Consider the following 21009-nt stretch of genomic DNA (forward strand, 5'->3'; position numbering starts at 1 on the left):
TATTTTCCTTCAGCTCTCTCATCCTGATGATGGATCACAGAGTGTGATCTGAAACGTTAATGCAAAAATTGTAACACAATCTACCCAGAAATCACAGCTAAGAATTCTAATGGATTGTGAAAAACTACTATCTACAATATATATTTATTTTTAAATTTTTATGGGTAAGAGGACAAAGCCAAGATTTATTATTATTGTGTTGTGATCAAGTAGACTCGAACCCAAGACCTCTCAAATAAGAAGCTCACAATTTACCGTTGTGTTGTAGGCTCTTACCTTTTAACAATGATATATTTTTATGATATAATAATAATTTGAATAATTATGTAGTACAATGTATAATTTTGTTATTTTTAATTGATTCAATATAGTAGAACTATATATATATATATATATATATTCTTATTATTAAATTATTTAATTAAAATTTATTTCTTTTTATCATTAGGTTTTGTTCTGGAAAGGGGGCACCACAATTAGTGGCAAACTCATCTTAATAGCAGTGCCAGTAGATGGCTCTCGTCTCTTTTAACAAAGCATTCTGCTTCTCTATTCTTTTCTAGAAAAATTTTTACTCTTGGTCATTGACATTTTGTAGATCCAGGGAGGATCTCAATAGCAGCAGAATTTGAAGAATTTGTGACCAAAAGACAACAGTTAGACAATGACCATTAAGGGAGGGTATTAGAATATTATAATGTTTCTTTAATGGTCATCTTAGTTAGTCTTTAGTTTACTAAGTAGTTTTTGTTTTCATCTTTAGTTCACAATTGTTTCTTTTAGAAACATCGTCTTTGTAAACTTATATAAGAAGCTTTTATCTCCTTTTTTTAATACAACATCAATATACCATAACAAGCATCATGTGCAATAACCCTGTCTGGTGATAGCTAAATCAAGCATCAATTTTTTTAACATTTCAATGGTTTGACATTTTGTCAAACACTTGGTAAGCAGCCCAATTACCATTGAATATATGATGTCTTAAATTTTCAAACACAATATCAAGATGTACAGGAAACTGATTACAAATTTATTTAATTTTGGCCTTACAAGTTTTGCATAAATAAATACCAAATGCCAATAAACAATTCTGAAATGATTCACACCAGCCTCTGAATTCATCCATCAACAAACCATGTAGCAATATAATGAAAAAGGAATTTAATTGTGGGCTGATTATTAATCAAAATTTGAAGCCAACCTGTTTAATTTCAAACTATGTAAAATTAACTGAATTTTACAAATTAAGAACCTGGGCTTTGCCGTAGAATGTAATTGCAAAGTCAAATTGAAAGTCACCTAGTCCAACTTCAATCCGGCATTCATAGTCTACCCTTACAAATGCTGCTCAAAACAAACTCCAATCTACAGACTAAATGCTTGTCTAGCAACAGAGAAGTTATAATATTCAATTGTATAAATGCTCCTTAGCCACAATTAATACAGAAAGAGGAGACAATAATAAAACTCAAAAGTTCACAATACCTCAGCTGTGAATTCTCAGAATTAAATCTACAATACTTCAGTTGTAGATCTCAAACCCTTATACTTCAGCAAGGGCACAAACTTCAAACTCAAAAATGTCACAAAGACAACAAGAGCAAAATAAGATAATCAAATAATTGGATGCTTTACTCATCAAATGGGCTCATATTTATAATCTCCAAATGGCACAAAGTTCCCCAAATGAACTTCACTTAAGAAGCTTCCCACACACAACAGTAAAATATAATAAAGTGTCATTATAATCTGATTTATTAATTACTTTTGGCTCCGAAAATGACCTTTTCCACCATAACTTAAAATTCTGACACGTAAGGTCACTGTTTCTTGTTCCCATGATTTAAAACTTTTCGTCCCAATTCCAACGAGGTATGATACTAAGGTGACCAACCAACAACACTATTAAAAATAGCAACCTAAGTGTATTTATATGAATAATTATAATAATTCACCCGTCTTACAAAAACAACTAAAGAAGCAACAAAACCAAAATCTGACAACACCAAAGAGATCCTAATGATGAAAGATGATGAATGAACCTAACGAGGTGGCTTACTATAAATAGATGCTCCCCCCATGATTCTTGGAGCTCAAACTGGAAGCCCGAAATAAAAGCTGAGAGCATCCTCCAACTCCTCTAACTCAACTGAGCTCATCAGAACCAACAGATTGACTTACTATAAATAGTAAGTCCCTCAAACAGAGCCAAAACACACCCTAGGCTACTGGAAAGCCTATAACCACACAACTGAGGCCCTCAAATCCCACTATCGGCTCACAAGGGTCACGATGCTGAACTGACCTGGCCAACTACAGGAACCTACTAAAAATGGGGACATTACATCATTGAAAAGCTTGCCCATTCTTCCACCTACTTGGTTATCCAAGGAGAGTACCTCTATCTAGGGTCAGTTTCAATCAATAATTGTCAATACCACCATTTTGTCAAAGAGAAGAGGCCTTAAATGTATCAAGATCAAGCTAGGTAAAGACTTTGATCATGTTTCTCTAATTGGTTTATGATTGAAAATTAAAGGCAAGGGTAAGGATTGTACATCAACCTTAGCACCAAATCCTCTAGTTCCATCTATTCCAAAACTCAATATCACAAGAGGTAGGACTACAAGAAGGGTCCTTGAGGGGAAGATCATGGAACCTCAAAAGATCCAAATTGATTCCAATGATTATGAGATACTGCTGAAGCCTGAGAAGTCTATCCCTACAACAACTCTTCTTGTGGACACATTGGTTGCAACAACACTTCCTGACTCTACACCAGTGTTAGCTGAGTCACTTGATTCACCGTTGAACACAACTTTGGATGCATTCCCCATGTAACATGCACCTCCTATGGACTCGGTCATGATAACACCAACTTTTCTGATCTCTTCAGTTGCTCCTAAAATTATGTCTAAGGATCAATACCAAAGTTGTAAGTGTGTTTGGTGTGTACTCCACGACCTTCCCCTCTATGTCAATTCCACGCATGACATTGTTGGACATTACCTTAACACAATTCGAGCAATTCGTAGCTTAAGTCACTCAGAGAAGTGCAACTCCAATGGTCATTCAACAAAGATTCCTCCCATTATGACTACAGTTACAAAGGTTGACTCAATAACTACATTGGTCGCTACAACTACAGCAAGATAATCCTCTTTCTCTCTACCTCTATGGCTATGTGCAATAACACAGACAAGGAAAATGGAAGAAATCCCACTGAAGACTTTGACTTTAAACAAGTTGCTAGATTTAAGGCCTAAAAGAACAAAAAAGCAAAAATGGTTTCAAGGGTCTTGGTTGGGAACAGTGAAGCTAAGTATGCAGAGGTAGTTGAGCATCTAGTTGAAAAACCTACGAAGGAATTGCAGCCCACATATTACAACTTCACCAACATTGAACTTGGTAAACAAATACGTCTAAGTTGTCAACAAGATGCACAGGATGTGCTTAGCATGCTTACAAAAAAGATAGATAAGTTGAGGGGAAAGAAAAACAAGTTGATGGAAAAGAATGCACAAGTTTAGATACCATAGAAAAGATGAAGAACTCTTCTTTGCCAACCGATCCTATTTCTTTTGGGCATGTTGTACAGGTAGAACATAAGGCAAAGGCCTTGGATGAATGAAGTAGCCGCATAGAATCACAAGGTTTACAAGTGATTCAAGACACGTATAAAGTATTGAAGAATGGAAAGAAGACAAAGATGCATTGAATGAACTTCTCTTGTCATTCAATCATCAACTCAGTCTGTTGGATAAACATTTTGAGGTCTGGAGAAGCACGACAGAGGTTGACATTGTTGTCTTGTGTGAATATGAGGAGGTCATCTCTTTTATAATGATGTACTATGATTATTTACATACGAAGGTTAACAAAGAACAAGTCATGCGAGCATTGGTGCTTGAGATCAAAGGGGCATGCAATAACCAAGAGAGCATGATCTGTAAATGTTTTCAAGAACTGTCATGCAAGATTTTTGTTGAGAAGGGTTAGTTGATCAATGAAGAAGACATCGTAACATAGTCACTGAATGTAAAGTCCCCAAGTAGGGATATCTCAAAATTTCGTTAATTCTTTAGATTTGTGTTATTTGATAGTCATAATCATTATACTACTTAATGTTTTTTCTACATCTGTACTTATCTCTTAATTTTTGGTTGCAATTAAGATACTACTACTATCTTTGTAGAGTATTCTATAGATTCTCTAGCCTTTGGCTCTTACTACATATTCTGGTGCTTTTGGAAATTATTATCACTTAGACAGATTCTTAGTGTTCAATATCCTTAAGGAAGTTCTATTATTCTTCGCACCTTTTATGACTATTTGGCTTACATGACTATTGTTAGTGTGCCTTTACTCTTTAACGGTGACCTCTGCATAATTCTCTTGTATCCTTCTTATCACAGTCAAACCTTCTATTGATTTATTTGTTTAGCATTGATTGTAGACTTTGGTAATTCTCATTTATCTCGATCTTTTATATGTTTGTTGCTTCTCAAGATGTAGCTAATTGCTTTTATTATGTTCAGAGGGATCATATATTACCTATCTTCTCTGTGATTATCAACATTTCTAGCTACCGTGATCCTTGTTGATGGTGTCATCCTCAGTTCACTGTCAATGTTATTTCCTTACTTATGATATGTTCAATGATATAAGCTTGTAATCACACCATGTGTTGGATGATCAGTTGGTATTGATATTCGTCCACATGGCTAGGTGCTCAAGAGCTTGTCGTTCATTCTAGATGTCTTTCCTGCACGTGGATACTTGTTACCAAAGCCTAGCTGAGACCCTAACCCTCAGTATTCTGCTCTGATAGTTCCTCCATGACTGGACAATACTCTCTACGGAGTATAAAGAATGAACCACGTCCTCCCTTATATTCTACATATATCTTTTCTCCCTCCGTTGCTTGCCCATATGTTAAGTTGTGCGATGGCTGGGAGTCTTTAGGTGTTGCTTGTCTCATGTCAGTAGATTACCCTTATTTTTGTTCAATGGTTCACCTCACTCTATTGGTCTCTGTATTTGCCATAAATATTGGGTACTATCTACCATGTTACCGCTGGTCTACTATTGACTAGTCTTACGTCCATGCTGGCAAACATCTGTATTTTTTTGTGTCTTGCTTTTCCCGTGTTTTCCTCTTGTTATATCTTTCTTGCCCATCCCCCCTTTTGTGCAAAGTCTCCACCTTTATTTATATGGGTGTTTATATTTGCAAGAGACACGTATCTTTACTCTTTACTCGAGCAATCAAGATTATATATTCCTTAAATAGAATATAATTATCTTTTCAACCATTATTAAAAATATATTACTATTTTTAAAAAATTATTAATTATATTGTTTTATTTATTCATATTAATATTTTATTGTTCATATTATAATGTAATGTCATATATTATATTATAATAATATTTTATCTAATATTATTATTATATTACTTTCTTCATATCGTATCCTCTTGTCTTATTATATTTATAATATAGACAATTTGTTATTTATTTAATAATAAATTATATTATAATTCATTATTAAATCGATTCATTTATTTTATTATTAAATTATATTGGCAAAATAGGGGACATGACAGTCCATCCTTCCCAAAATTGCTTGTCCTCAAGCAATTCAATATTCTCTCCATATGATTTGATTAACAATCCTGCAACAACAATTTCAATTTTGGAATGAGATACTTATAAATATAAAATTAAATATTACAAGATTCTCTTTAAACTACTACGAATGATTTTAAATAAGAAACTTATCTTGATGTTGTCACACATAAGTGTTTCTCGTCTTTGGTGAATAAATCTCTCAAACATAGAATCGCTACACTATTCTCTTTGCCAATAAGGCCGGCATTCTATAAGAATGCCCTCTGCCCATAATAGCACCATTCTATAAGAATGCCCTCTGCCTTAATTGGCAACGTTCATTGACAACATCCTCTGCCAAGCCTGGCGACACTTCTTTAAGAATGTCCTCTGTCCTTAATAGCAATGCTCACTAAGAACACTCTCTACTTATTATGGCGACATTCACTACAAGCACCCTCTACTAGGCATGGCGGTGTTCACTAAAAACACCCTCTATAGCCGACGTCCAAGAATGTCCTCTATGGCTAACATTCACACAATGTCCTCTATGGCCAACATTTGAGGATGCCCTCTATGGCCAACACTCAAGAATGTCCTCTATGCCGACATTCATACGATGTCCTCTGTGGCCAACATTCAAGAGTGCCCTGTATGGCCGACACTCAAGAATGCCCTTTATGGCTGACATTCATACGATGTCCTCTGTGGTTGATATTCAAGATTGCCCTCTATGGCCGACATTCATAAAGAATGCCCTCTGTGGCCGACATTTAAAAATACCCTCTATGGTCAATATTCATTATGAATGCCCTCTATGACCAGTGTTCAAAAATGCCCTCTACAAAAATCTCTTGGGTCTTGGGATTCCCTTTAGGAATCACAACATTCAGTTTGAATGCACTCTATTTTTTCTTTTTCTTTTCTTTTTTAAATTCTTATAACTCGTTTTTTCACATATCATTCTTAGATGATCTCAATATGTTCCTTATGCTTTTATAGATATTGCCACAAATTACATGTGTCTTCCTTCAAGATTTGATGGACCTTAACTGAATCATGATATCATCTTTTCCCTTGTGATTACATGATGGACATCCCTTTAGCTGTCATTGATTGTATATCTTCTACCCTATAGGATGGCAAGATCAGGCTCTAATACCACTATACAGTCCCCAAGTAGGGATATCTCCAAATTTCCTTATTCTTTAGATTTGTGCTATTTGATAGTCATAATCATTATACTGCTTAATGTTTTTTCTACATCTATGCTTATCTCTTAATTTTTGGTTGCAATTAAGATACTGCTACTATCGTTGTAGGGTATTCTATAGATTCTCTAGCCTTTGGCTCTTACTACTTATTCTGGTGCTTTTGGAAATCATTATCACTTAAACAAATTCTTAGTGTTCAATATCCTTGAGGAAGTTCTATTATTCTTTGCACCTTTTATGACTATTTGGCTTACATGACTGTTGTTACTGTGCCTTTACTCTTTAACTGTGGCCTCTGCATAATTTTCTTGTATCCTTCTTATCACATTCAAACCTTCTATTGATTTATTTGTTTAGCATTCATTGTAGACTTTGGTAACTCTCGTTTATCTCAATCTTTTATCTGTTTGTTGCTTCTCAGGATGTAGTTAACTGGTTTTATTATGTTCAGAGGGATGATATATTGCCTATCTTCTTGTGATTATCAACATTTCCAGCTATCGCGATCCTTGTTGATGGTGTCATCCTCAGTTCACTGTCAATGCTATTTCCTTGCTTATGATATGTTCAATGATATAAGCTTGTAATCACACCGTGTGTTGGATGATCAGATGGTATTGATATTCGTCCACTTGGCTGGGTGCTCAAGAGCTTGTCATTCATTCTAGATGTCTTTCCTGCACGTGGATGCTTGTTACAAAGTCTGGTTGAAACTCTAACCCTTGGTATTTTGCTCTGATGGTTCCTCCGTGACCAGACAATACTCTCTGCCGAGTATAAAGAATGAACCACTTCATCCCTTATATTTTGCGTATATCTTTTCTCACTCCATTGCTTGCCTATATGTTAAGTTGTGCGATGGCTGGGAATCTTGACAAATGACTTAAATTTCAGCATGATAGACACACAGGCAAGCTCGAAGTCTTCATTGAGTACTTTGAAGAGTAAGCTGAGAGAATGTAACAATATTATTTCAGAAGATGCAAGCGCAGTTTTAAAAGTGGCCATTGCACAACATACCAAAGAGCTAGATGTTGCAGTTGAACAAGAGTCGTTGTAGAAGTTTGGGAAACTCATTGAGACTCCGTGAAGACATCGTTCAAGTATCCTACACAATTCTTCTCTATGCTTTCTAGAATAGGTGTAGATTTTATGACAGATTGCATGTAGAAGCAAAACACTTTGTAAATACAAAAAAACATGTACCAATATAGTTGCTTCATGCAATCAGGTTGCAAGTGCATTAGACATTGCAACAACGAATAAGTCATAGTTAGTTGTTGAATAAGTCAAAGTGGTTGAGGATTTCCCCTTTTCTCTCCACTTTTCTCTGTCCTTTATTTCCTATATAAAGGAAAGAGCTCATTGTATATTTTCATCTTTTGGTCTTAGACAAGAATACTATGCTATGATCTCTTGTGCCTTGGAAACTTTGTGTTTCATGGTGCAAATTGAATTGAATTAAAGGAACCAAGAGTTCTCAAACTTTGTGTTGTGGATCTTGGGATAAATTGATGTTTTATTGTGTTGTGTTTGTAAATCTTTCTTTGTTTCAAGATAGTTTCTCGTGTTTGAAGACTGAGCTTTAAGAGAAGAAATTTCTATAGTTAATATTGGCTGCAAATTATAAATGCTAAAGACTTTGAGATTTAGTTTTAAGTATTTTTATTTTGAAGCATTAGTAAGAGACTGTGTGCCTTGCTAAGTGTTTTAGATAAATCAGAAATTTGGACTTATCGCAGGCGACTTTGAGTTCCTCTTGTTATTACACCAAAGTATTATAGTTAACTATTGCCTTGGGAGTTTCTCATACATCAACCGCGAAGCCACTAGTACTATCATAGCAATAGGAGACTATTGTAGAATTAAAAGTCTTAGTTACTTGTGAATGACTCCTGAAAAAAGAGGAATAGATTGAGAGAACCACCCCTTTCTCTAATTGCTCTTAAAATCATGTTGAAGCCACCTATGGCAAGAAGGGAGACTCCCCTATTGCTGAGAGGAGAGATTTATCTCATTACACTGTTACCTAAAAATACAATTTTCTAAGTTGTAGTCTTAGTCACAAAAAAATTTAGCCAAAAAAATATTAGAGACCCAAATGAGAAAGAGGAGTATTCCTCCCAACTGATTTTTATATTATCAACTGAAAATATGTCAGGACATCCTCTGTACCTATTTACCCAATCAACAGATAGAGACTAATTCTATGAACATAATTTCCCAATTCACTCTGAAAGATACAGTGTTCTCTTCTTCGAATTATATGTTATAAGCAATGATCATACACTGATGTTATGCTTTAATCCGAGAACTTCAATTATTATGCACATAATTTTGGGTATTATGAGTCCCAAGAATCCAGCGAAAAGGACCAAACATGCACATATATGGACCCACCCATGAATCCCAAATATTAATTTGTATGTAATCAATTTTAAAATATACATTTTGTATGAAAAGGTAATAAAACAATGCTTAGCTGTCTACAAGCTTAGCAGAAAAGGAGGCAAATTAGTAAATTTTACAACTCAAAAAGCTATTATACATTCCACAATGCAGGGATGGATCAGAAGACTTATCCTCTCAAAGCTTGTTTAATTGGGTCAACCCAAAATCATACAAAAATAAATATTATAAAGAGTCAGTGAACCATTTATTTTACAAACAAGAAATGTTCATACCACAGATCCTTTGAGCTGTTGCTAAAGAAAACCAGTTCTCGCCCTGGTCACTATCAGCAACTTCATCTTCATTTTCCTACATGAATCACACAACAACATCGAAAGTAAGAACAAGACTGTGTTTACAATGTACCAACACAATTAAAAAGCATAAAACATTAAAATAAAATATAATCAGGAATCTAAATTGATAAAACTGGCAACTAGCTAGGTATGGCTTCAAATTACTCATCCTGAGATATTTTCTATTTTGGAAAATTATTGGTTAATGGTACCGAGCTCTCCAAAATTAACGTTGTCAAGTTTTTCCAAGCCATTGCAATAATGCATGCCAAAGAATTCCTCTACTTTTATTGCCCAAGATTTAAACAGTACATGAATATCTTCTAAATGAGCAAAACATGTGTCCAAGAAAGATATTCTATGACAAGTAAGAAGTAAAATTTTGAATATATCATGCAAGATGAGTTTACATTTGATATGCTACCATCGGGCTAATTGCAATGTGGAACCTAAAAGTGGCAATGATAATAGTTTATCAAGAATTATTTGAAATTTGTATACAGAATCAACACAAGTAATATATGCAAATTTGGATGAACAATCTATTAGCATGAATGCTGATGATACTACTTTGGGGAGTATCCTGTGCATTGGAGACTATAGACATGTTGCATTAATGACTGTGTTTGTCGTTGATGTCAACATAGCATGGTTTCTGTAAAGACCGGCTGAGTAGCAAACAGAGATCTTGATGGTACGGACAATGGTTTGATGTCTAGTGATGCGCAGTTATGGACGCATTCAGCACAGTGTCCTGATGACGTGGTCAAGTGCGCGGAGTCTAAGTCGAAGACGTACAGAAGTTGTACATGATTTATAGAGAGCAATTCAGAGACAGAGTATTGGAAAAGTAGTTCTTAATGTTTGTTGGCTATCTTACCTCTAAGATGTAATGAAGAGATGCGCAGTTAGGCAGTGACAGAGGACAATCAGTTGGTGTGACATCAAGTGCGCAAGCCCTAGTATCGCGCATGTGAATTTTTTTATAGATTGTGAGCCGACAGTACTATTATAATTGTAATTAATTAATTATCTTATTATAATTAATTGGGAAAGCCTCAAGGCCAACTCCATGAATTATTATGAAGATATGGTATAAAGGAAAGATATTTTCCTTGTTTGTAATCAATGTTCAAGTATTGTGATCGTTGTCTAAGTGTAAAGTGCGAAAAGGAGTAGAGTGCTTAGTGAATGCGTGTAAGCGATCCAAGGGTTTATTGGATGCGAGATTTATGATCTAGCTACAAGATCAAGAGCAGAGGTTCAGTTGACAGGACAAAGAAAGAAGAATGAACAATACAGTACCATTCTATTTTTCTACAAGGAATAATACAGAGATCATTTGGACAGTGGGTTCATTGGTCTTGCCCTTGAAGTTGTTTGGGCAATGGGTCCAGCTGTCTTCCACAACTCCTAACAGGGTTGGAATCTCCTAACAGGGATTCAAAGTCTCCTAACAGGGACTCATATGTATTGAATGTATTCATAGACTCCTAACAGGGTCAATCCTCTAATAAGGAATATTTATATTAGTACATCATCTTGTGGGTACCATCCCCACCGAGGTTTTCCCTCTGATCAAGGGTTTCCCTAGTTAACATATCTAGTGTTATTGTGTATGAGTATCTTGTTGTGGTTTTAGTTTATATTACTCATATGGTCAAGTTTGTTTAAGGTTGACAATTGTGATAATAGTTCGATAACTAATTCACCCCCCCCCCCCCCCCCCTCTTAGTTATATCAGTGGATTATATATTCTAACACAATCAGCACTTTCTTTTCCAATGGTTTCCACTTCTTTTTCTTCTAGTTGTTCCCCTCCTACTCCAAAACCTAAGGTTGTTCATTCAACGATAGTGGTCAGTTCAGTTCAAATACTATAGCTAACTTTATTTTCTAGATGCTAATTTGGGTGTTAATGCTCCTTTTTCTCCTAGTTATTTGGGGGAAAATTTCTTGAGCAATTGTTATGTGCCAAGTATGAAAGTGTTTACCCACAAGATATGGAAGTGCTTACATGCCAAATATGGAAGTGTTTATATGCCAGATATGGAAATTCTTATATGCTAGATATGGATTGCACAGGATTGCATAATACCAAAGATAAATGAAATACAACAATAACATTGAATAACATAGAATCGCATTACACCATAAACGACAGAATGACATATCTTTCATAGCATAATCGATCCAACATATTGGTCCCCTTGACTTGTTCCAAACTCCAACAAATAAACTCGACACAATTGGTTAAGTCTCCAACCGTCACTAACAAATGATACAACTAACACCTTTTCGGAGCAATGTTTTATTACATTAACGAAAGTACTAATTAACTATTCTTGCCATAATTGCCACCTACATCATTCTGCAATATTGAAAAGTTTGATATTTTAACTCAAATCTTCTTCATGTTCGCAGGGAGGCCATGAATGGTAGTTTTTTCTTGTTGTCGTAGCTTTATAGGTGATGGCAAGAATGGCCTTTTAAGGGTTCCCAATACTTGTTTCTACAATGATGCTTGTGTTTCCTAACTAGCAAGTCAATCCCACTTCCCGACTGATGAGGAATTCGAATTCCCTACACCCTGTACGGCCCACACCAATCTCTTCTATTGTACATGGTATGGTCTTCTCCATGTTCATACTATGGCTAATCATCCTCTAGCCAGTGCTCAATCTTTTTCTCTAGATCGTATGTACGGATGGTTGGTTGGTCCTGTTAGTCGTATAGACTTTTCCTATGTACAGGTTTGTGGCAGGTCGTACAACTTGGCTTCCTCTGTCATGTTGTTCTTTGTCCCTCGTACCCTCTGCGCAGATTCGTGATTGGTTCATATTCATTTGGTGTATATAAGACTGTTGGTGCAAGTATTCCCCACCTATACAGATTGTTCAGTAAAGATAGTAGTCGTACACTAGTACAGATTGTTTTTGTAAGGACGGCACATGTACGGACTATTTTCCTACAAATGACACTCGTACGAGTTACACCCATATGGATATATCTTGGTCTTCCTCTAGTGCCTTCACATTTTCCTCTGCTAGTTTGTGCCTTCCTACTTGCCTTTTTTCCACAATGCTGGTCCGTACAGCTTGCTTTGATACCATTTTATGGTACCTTCCTAGTATGGCCCTCGATCTTCTCCTAATGACTCTCTTCTTGTCATGGGGGCTTTTTCTACTCTCTTTTTAGGGTACATATTCTGTTTCCCCTCTTTAATTGTTTAGTTATAGCCTTCCTTTTTTCTTTTCCCTTTTTTCTCCCATCATTTTTAATTTTTCAAACTTGTTGCTTAAGTACAATATTGTCAAAGTCTTCCTCCTACCTTATGGTTTGTGTTGTTTTCGTATTCTATGGTAGTGTTGTTTCGCTTTTCCCAAGTTTACTTTTTGCATATTTCGTTCTTTATACTCCACTTCCACACCCTTCCCAAATCGATGGTCTATGCTCGCTACCCCTTCCTCGCACTCCTCACACTCTGTTGGGTATGCATCTTCAATCCCCTCTATCTTTGTTACTTCCAACATGTGGCAAGTGGGCTAGAATATCTCATAATCCTATATCTGCCAATGGAATAATCCATTAAGGGAACTTGTTTCGTCCTCAAAGTAGCTACCAAGCCTCGGAACACCTTTCTCATCTAGTTTCATCCTTCGTTCTTCATCGTACTCTCCTTCCTTAGACTTTGAATGATGTCAAATCTTGGCTTATTGTCTAGCTCCGCAAATCAATGACATCTTTTCCTATTGCTTTCAATGAATAATGTGTTTTTCTTCCAGTTATGGTTGGCCTTTGTCATGATCAACCACTCCCTACCAAGTAGAGCATCGTGTCCCTTCTTTTCTAGGGTGATGACTACAAAATCTAAGAACTATTGCGTTCCAACCATTACTTTCTGGGCCATGACAGTATCAATTGTTTTTATGCCATGTTGGTGTGCTCCTACCAAATGGAAGGTAGGTGGCCATAGCGTCGATTTTCCCAAAGCCTTCCATGTTTCTTTGAGAAGTACATTTACTTAGGATCCTTCATCCACAATAGTATTAGTGAGTTTATGGCCCATGATCTCCATTTCCACTATGGCAGGTGTCCTTATCCTGACCGTGAACAACATTGGATCTGGGGGTGGAGGTCCCCTTCGTGGAGTACTCCTTCTAGCTTCTTTGTCTATGCATTTATCTTTTCTTGTGTTGGTGTGGCTTTCTTTCATGACCCTTAATTGGGGTAATGTTTCTAGTAGGTCTACTACCCTTACCAATATAGTGGCCTGCAAAATCTGTTCTATGTTTTTGGCCTTCAATGCTAATCCTAAAAAATGTTTGTTGCCTCCTAAGTTTGTCTTTTTTTCTCTCTCACTATCGATCGTGCTTCCTTCAACCTTTCCTTTCTAGTCCCGTATAAGCCTTTCTTTGCTTGAAGCTTGGCAATCACCATTACTTCCTTTACTGGCTTTGTGACTTCTAGCTTGTTCACTACCTACCCTTTTGGGTAGTCAGCATCTTCATGGTTCCCTAGCCCACACCATTGCACAACACGAGTCTTCCATTTCGACATTCTCAAGCTAAGTACTCCCACTCTCTACATCTTTTGCATTGTATCATTGGGCAGCCTTTTGCACCATATTGGATACACCTCTATGGTGTGTTATTATTGCTTTCACTTCTATTATTCTGATAGCCTCTTAGGGAGGCATTTGAAGTCGTGGTTCTAGGCAATGTATGGGTGGGGTTGCTTGTTTTGTGGTTAGAAGTACTTGCGGACTTTTTACCTTCAAATTGTCCTGGCATTCTTTCAAGGAGCCCCCCATTAAAAATGTTGCAAAACAATTTTTGGGGGCAACTTGCTCTGATGTGCCCTTCATTTCTGCATTTTGTGCACCATAATTCTTTGTTCTCCTTGGCTTCTTTTACTCTCTATATCTCCTTTATCATCTGCATCATATTCTTGTAGAGTGTCTGCATTGTTTGTGATTCCCCATCATTGTTGCCATCACTCACTTTCCTTTTGTTTCTTGACATTTTGCTTTCACTTTCAATAACCATTGCTCGATCCAACATGTCTTTGAATGTGGACGGGGATACCGCCTTCATTTCCTCTGAATGGAAGGAGTTAAACTTTCTATGACCCATCTCTTTTTCAGTTCATCTGTTGGTTTCTTTTTCCATCTTACCTATTAGCTCCTTCAACCTTTGATGGTATACATGAACATTCTCATTCTTGCCCTAAAGTGTGTTATATATCTCTGCCACCACTTCATCATCATCCCGCAACAATCTGAATTCTGCCTCAAAGGCTTTCTTCAAGTTGTCCCACATTACCTTCCCGATGGTTAGAAGGTTTGTATACTAGTTAATAGCTATGCCTCATATGAGCCTTCCCTCTTCATTGAGTGGTGGAAGATCTGTGGCTACTGTGTCATTCTGCCCTACAGCCTTCTTCAAGCATGAAACGTGAAAGATGTTATGAATATGGCTTCCCTACAGAAGTTCTAGCTCATAAGCGACTTCATCAATGCGATGAACTACGCGATAGAGGCCATAAAATCGTGGCTTCAATTTTTCTTTTCCCTTTTCCTTCAATGACAATTGTCAATATGGCTAAATCCTGAGATAAACCAAGTCCCCTACTTCGAAACTCCTCTCCATTCGGTGTCTGTAGGCGTACATCTTTTATTGATTTTGTGCCCGTTGTAAGTTTTCCTTCAAGTATCGTAGGATGTCTTGTCCCTCCTAAAGCCAATCCCTCGCCCTTGGTGTGCGACTGTCTCCTAGCACTGTGTCGATGAAGGAGAGGAGTTCGTACCCGTATAGAGTTGTGATTGGTGTCATCTCGATGGACATGTGATACGTGGTATTGTAACAATATTCTCCTAAGTGTATCCACTTGACCCACACCCGTTGTTGTGTCGAAACATAGTTTCAAAGGTAACCTTCGAGTCACTTGTTCACAATCTCCATTTGTCCGTCCATCTGAGGGTGGTAACTAGTACTTGGTGACAATTTTGTCCCTACCAATCGAAACAGTTCTGTCCAGAAGATACTAATGAATCGCCCATCTCGATCACTGACAATGTTTTTGGGTAACCCATGCAAACAAAATACCTCCCTAAAAAATAGATCGGCAACTTGTGCAGCCCGAAAATCTAAGGGGATGGCAAAGAAATGTGCGTACTTTGTCAATCTGTCAACCACCATGAAAATACAATCCTTTCTGTTCACCTTGGGAAGCCCTGTTATGACATCCATCAAGATGCTTTCTTACTTATGTTTTCGAATTGGTAGAGGTTGCAATAACTTGACAACTAGAGTATGTTTGGATTTGTTCTACTGGCAGACCGCAGATTCTCTTACATACTGCAATACGTCTCCATTAAGTCCTTTCCATGAAAACCTCTCTCGGAGGCTTCCGTAAGTTTTGACGAAGCCCGGGTGTCTTGCTAAGCATGAGTCGTGTATTTCCTTCAAGATTTTCTACTTCAATTTGGATTCCGGCACTAAAAATATCTGATTTTTATAGTAGATGATGTCATCCACCACTTTGTACCAATCATCCTGGGTGTTGCCATCCATTAGCTCATAGGCAAATGTGTTTTTTCAATATTCTACCAACAAATGTTCCTTCCAATCAGCTGAAATCTGGTTTAGTGAGCAGATGGCGGGTTTCTTGGACAAGGCATCTGCAACCACATTGTTCTTTACTTTCACATATTCAATGCCAAAATCAAAAGCCTGAACCTTGCTTACCCGTTTTTGTTGCCTCTCATTCAAGTCCCATTGCTCCAGAAAATATCTCAAACTATTGTGATCCGTACAGACGACAAACTTTGCACCCACCAGATACTGCTAAAACTTGGTTTAGTGCATGTACGATGGCCAATATTTATTTGTCATAGATGCAATATAGGTGTTCTATTTGTGTAAGCTTCTTACTCTCATAAGCTATGGGGTGTCTATCTTGCATCAGTACCGTGTCAATGCCTTCTTTGTATGCATTGCAGTCCAGAATGAATGGTCGAGTGAAAATAGGTAATGCAAGTACGAGACAAGTACTCGTTGCCTCTTTCAACTTATCAAAAGTGAGTTGTGTATTTTCATTCCACTAGAAAGACACCTTCCTTGTCAGATTTGTTAAGGGTGTGCTAAGCTGAGAGAATCCTTTAACGAACCTCTGATAATAACTACATAGTCCAAAAAACCCTCACAAATCCGTGAGTGATTTTGGGAGAGGCCAATCAAGGATAGCCTGAATCTTCTCCTAATGAACTTGAACTCCATATTTGCTTAGCGAACAAAGACTGCTCCTCCATGATCCTTAGGACTTCATCCAGATGCTTCAGGTGCTCCTCTCATGTTCTGTTATAAATAAGATCATCAAAAAATACCAATCAGTGCTTACACAATTGTTTGTTAAAGATGCGATTCATGAATGATTGGAATGTAGCATGTGCATTTGTCAATCCGAATAGCATGACCAAAAACTCATAATGCCCGTAGTGACAACGAAAGGCCATCTTTTCCATGTCTTCCTCCCTCATGCGGATCTGATGGTATCTAGAATGGAGATCTATTTTTGAAAAATAGACTGCGCCATATAATTCATCCAGCAACTCATCTATCCTCTAAATGGGATATCTGTTCTTTATTTTTTTTTGTTCAATGCACGGTAGTCCACACTCATGCGCAACGTCCCGTCCTTTTTGACCAAAACAACTAATGACGTAAAGGGCTTGAAACTGGGACAAATCTATCCTTTCTCTAGCAGTTCTTGAATCATCTTTTTGATCTCATCTTTGAATTTCTTAGGATGGGGGTAAGGTGTGGTTATGACCGGCTTGGCTCCTGCTTTCAACTCAATAGTGTATTCAAATCCTCGATGAGGCGGTATGCCAAGAGGAATGTCTATAAAAACTTTATCATGTTTACTTAAAATATTTTGGAGAACATCATCCTGGGGAGGTGTCTGTTTCCCTTTTATAGGTTCTACCAAAACAAAACAATGTGCAACCAAAGTAATGTCATCAAGCCAAAAAATTGCCTCCATCTGATGCACAGAAACTTCCTTTGAACCCTCATTTGCCATTCCACGAAGAACAACCTTCTTTCCATCGACAACAAATGTGAGATCCATCCATTTGAAGCTCTGAGTGTATTCATCAAGTGTCTCCATCCACTGTATGCCCAAAATAACCTCCATGTCATCAAGGTCAACTATGAAGAAATCCTCAATCATCATCTAATTCACCATTGTGATACTTAGCTGAGGAACAAGATGTGTGTGGGGCAAAAGAGTCCTTCCAAAAACCTTGACCTGAATTCCTACGTGCATCTCTGTAGGTAGACCTCTTCGCTTCACCAAAGATGAGTTTATTAAGTTTAGAGTGGCTCTGTTGTCAAGCATCACCATAGCCCTTTGTCCTTGAAGGGTTCCTCAAACACGAAAAAACTGTGCACCTCGGGCTACCAGCTAGAACGATAGTTCCCCCGCAGCATACCAATGTTGCAATTCCTTCCATGCGGTTCAAACTAACCATGTTGATGTCATGATGTTGGTTGTCTTTGGCTGGTATTTCTTCTTGTTCGTCCTCATCATCGGACATGAACTCAATGTAATGGATCTTCCCTTTTCCAAAGCATCTGTGGCCTGGTTCCCAAGGTCCCTTCTTATTGAAACATAGTTTCTTTTTTTGGAGCTCCTATCTGGTCGCTTCGTCCAATGACGACTTCTTGGGCGAAGGTTTATTATCTTTGTCCCTCGAAAACACCGGCAGTTTGGAATGTAACTTCGCAAGGATGATTTCGATGATGATGCCATACTCCATGCCTTCTTAATGGCCTCTGACAAGGTGGTAGGATTGAACCCCTTTACCCAACCTTTCAGTGGTTCTGTCAGGTCCGTCCATAAAGAGTACTACTCGTCTTCTTTCAGAAATGTTCGTGACCAAAATAGAGAGTTTCTGAAACTCCGCAATGTACTAGTCAACCAATCGAGTTCGTCTCAGCTACACCAAATCTTTGAAATTGAGTTTCGGATCTTTACCATCAAATCGATCTATCAATCTCTCAGTGAATTCTGCATGTGTATTTATTTGATCATGCCCTGGTGTGATGGTGTCGTTATGCCACCATTCATATGCAACTCCCTCCAAATGCAATGCCGCAAATTTAATTGCTTCTTCTTCTGGCATGGGATTAAGCTGGAAGTAAGTATCGGCCTTCATTACCCACGCTTGCGCAAATATGGATCCAGATCCTTCAAATGGAGACAAATTTTCTTTACTCAACTTCCTTCTAAGATCGTCATTAAAATATCCTCTGTTTCCACCCCCCAAATATCTCATTCTCAGATCTGCATAATCTTTGTAGGATATATCTTCCTCAAAATTCGCATTCTTCCAATCTTCCCTCAATTGTTCTTGCATTTCTTCAAAGGTTGGTTGTTTCCCTCCATGTGGTGGAAAAGATGGCATAGAAGGTCAAAAGCATGTTGGATGAGGGTTTATTTTACCCGATACCGAGTCCGTGTTGTGTCCATTTTGTTCACCAGATATTTTATTGTTTACCAACTTCTTGAGAGTTAGTCTTTGAGTATCTTTGATCAATGCCTGATTCCTCGCAAGCTCCCTCAATAGTGCCACAAGTTCGACGACTGTGGGTTTCGATTCAACAACCATTCTATCAACGGAATGGGTTCTTTTGTTCCAGTTATAAACTCTCATTCACTATCCACAGGCTAGTAGGATCGAAGCTTCAATACCACTGTAATGTCCCAGTTCCCCCGAATGAGAGGAAATAGTCGAAACAATGGTGTATAGACTTTTGATGTATGTTTACGGACGTCATACATTATCAAGGAGGGATGCACAGGAGAGTTCGTACGGTGGTAGTGGAGTCATACAGAAGGAAGCAAAAGGTCGTACGAAATGGATGGGTGTGTGGCCATATAGTGGGAAGCAGAAAGCCGTACGGAGGGATGTGTCTGGCCGTATGGTGAGCAAATATTCAGGACTGTCGTACAGAAGAATTATGGAGGTTGTACGATGGAGAATGGAAACTGTACGGTGGAGTAGTAGTAGTCGTATGGTTGCAGTTGTGAGGGTCGTACGGTGAGCTTAGGACTGAGCTTGGAGAACAATCGATGGTATGAACAAACAGCAAGATTTAATGCAGATAAACAAAGGATAGAATTACACAAAACAAGAGAGTAGAACCAATTGAACACAAGGATAATTCGCAATATGATGGTGCTCCGATTTGCTAGATCCGAGCGAACTGTTACAAGCGATGGAATAAGGTGAGGGTTAAATCCCACCAAAACTGGAATAGCCAAGTAGGGAAGATCTTTTTCTTCTGAAATGGCGAACAACAGAGAATTCCAACTGGAATTTGTAGTACAAAGAAGTAATCCAAAATGCCTACCTAAAGACTACCTACAAGCCGTGCTTAAATACCTATCGGAAAACTTTCCGAGGGTGTACAAAGATAGCCAACGGCAACACAAACTATGGAAACAAAACAAAAAATGGGTCCGAAATATATTAAATCAATCGGCCCATTAACAATAGTTTGATAAATGATTTATTTTATAATGGGAACATTAAATGTTTATCCAAGGTGTTTGACATTTTTCTTCCTTGGTCTCTTGTGTTTTGGAAATTCGTTCTTTCATTCCCTCCTAGTATTTCTCTAGTGTCATTGGGTTGTGAGACTTCCCTTCTTCCTCCCTCAAGTATACCTTGGTGGTACCAATACTCCTCCCCAGGGTCTCTAGCTCCACTTGCCCTATTGTTACTTCATTAGATATAGTCAACCCCTTTATATGTCGTATTGTACTTTCAAATAAGTCAGATACCTCTCCTTCCAAACTTCTTTCTTCGCCACTGGTTTCAAATGCACAAAGCCCTTTATTTCACCCGACTTGCCTTCGTAACTATCGATGTCTTTCTCATTCCGCGTTGTACAGAATATTAATCACCCCTCAACAGTATTGCGAAATGGTGGCCGTTCCTTTTGATTCTCACTAGGTTTGTGAGCAAGGTTTCGCAACCTTGATCGACTATCTGTTGTTGTACTCATAAGGATCATCTTGCTTCAACCTAACCTTCCTCTAGGCGTATCTCCTTATGACACCTCCTATCCTTATTTGGTAGAAGGGGTATTAATTTTTGGGGGTTACCTGGTGTGCAGCATTTGTTTGTGTCCCTAGGTTCCTGTTTTTGGCAATTCCTTTCATAGAATCGTTGCAGTGTTTATCGCCTTCATTGTTCTTTTTGGGTAGCCTCTCTTTCTTCTTCTACTTTAAACAGCCTGTGTACCAGCAACCTTGGAAGGCTCACCAAACGATTGTACACAACTTCATTCAACATGAGTTCAGCCCGTACCATATCAATGGGGAGAGCCCTCTACTCTGCCTCATGTCGCACGTACTAGT

General features: G+C 37.8%; 1 protein-coding gene across 2 annotated transcripts in view; it reads right to left on the reverse strand.

Moving 5' to 3' along the window:
• The window catches only part of LOC149540558 (putative serine/threonine-protein phosphatase 2A regulatory subunit B'' subunit TON2), a 148592-nt gene that overhangs the window by 27537 nt on the left and 100046 nt on the right, over positions 1 to 21009 (reverse strand). For both annotated transcript variants that reach the window (XM_089801639.1, XM_089801640.1), the window contains exon 10: positions 9514 to 9589. In XM_089801639.1, coding sequence (XP_089657765.1) covers positions 9514 to 9589 — 76 coding nt within the window. The remainder of the gene's footprint in view (positions 1 to 9513; positions 9590 to 21009) is intronic.

Source organism: Cupressus sempervirens, chromosome 9, assembly GCF_028749045.1.
Source record: "Cupressus sempervirens isolate cs-2001-9-10 chromosome 9, ASM2874904v1, whole genome shotgun sequence".
Lineage (NCBI taxonomy): Eukaryota > Viridiplantae > Streptophyta > Pinopsida > Cupressales > Cupressaceae > Cupressus > Cupressus sempervirens.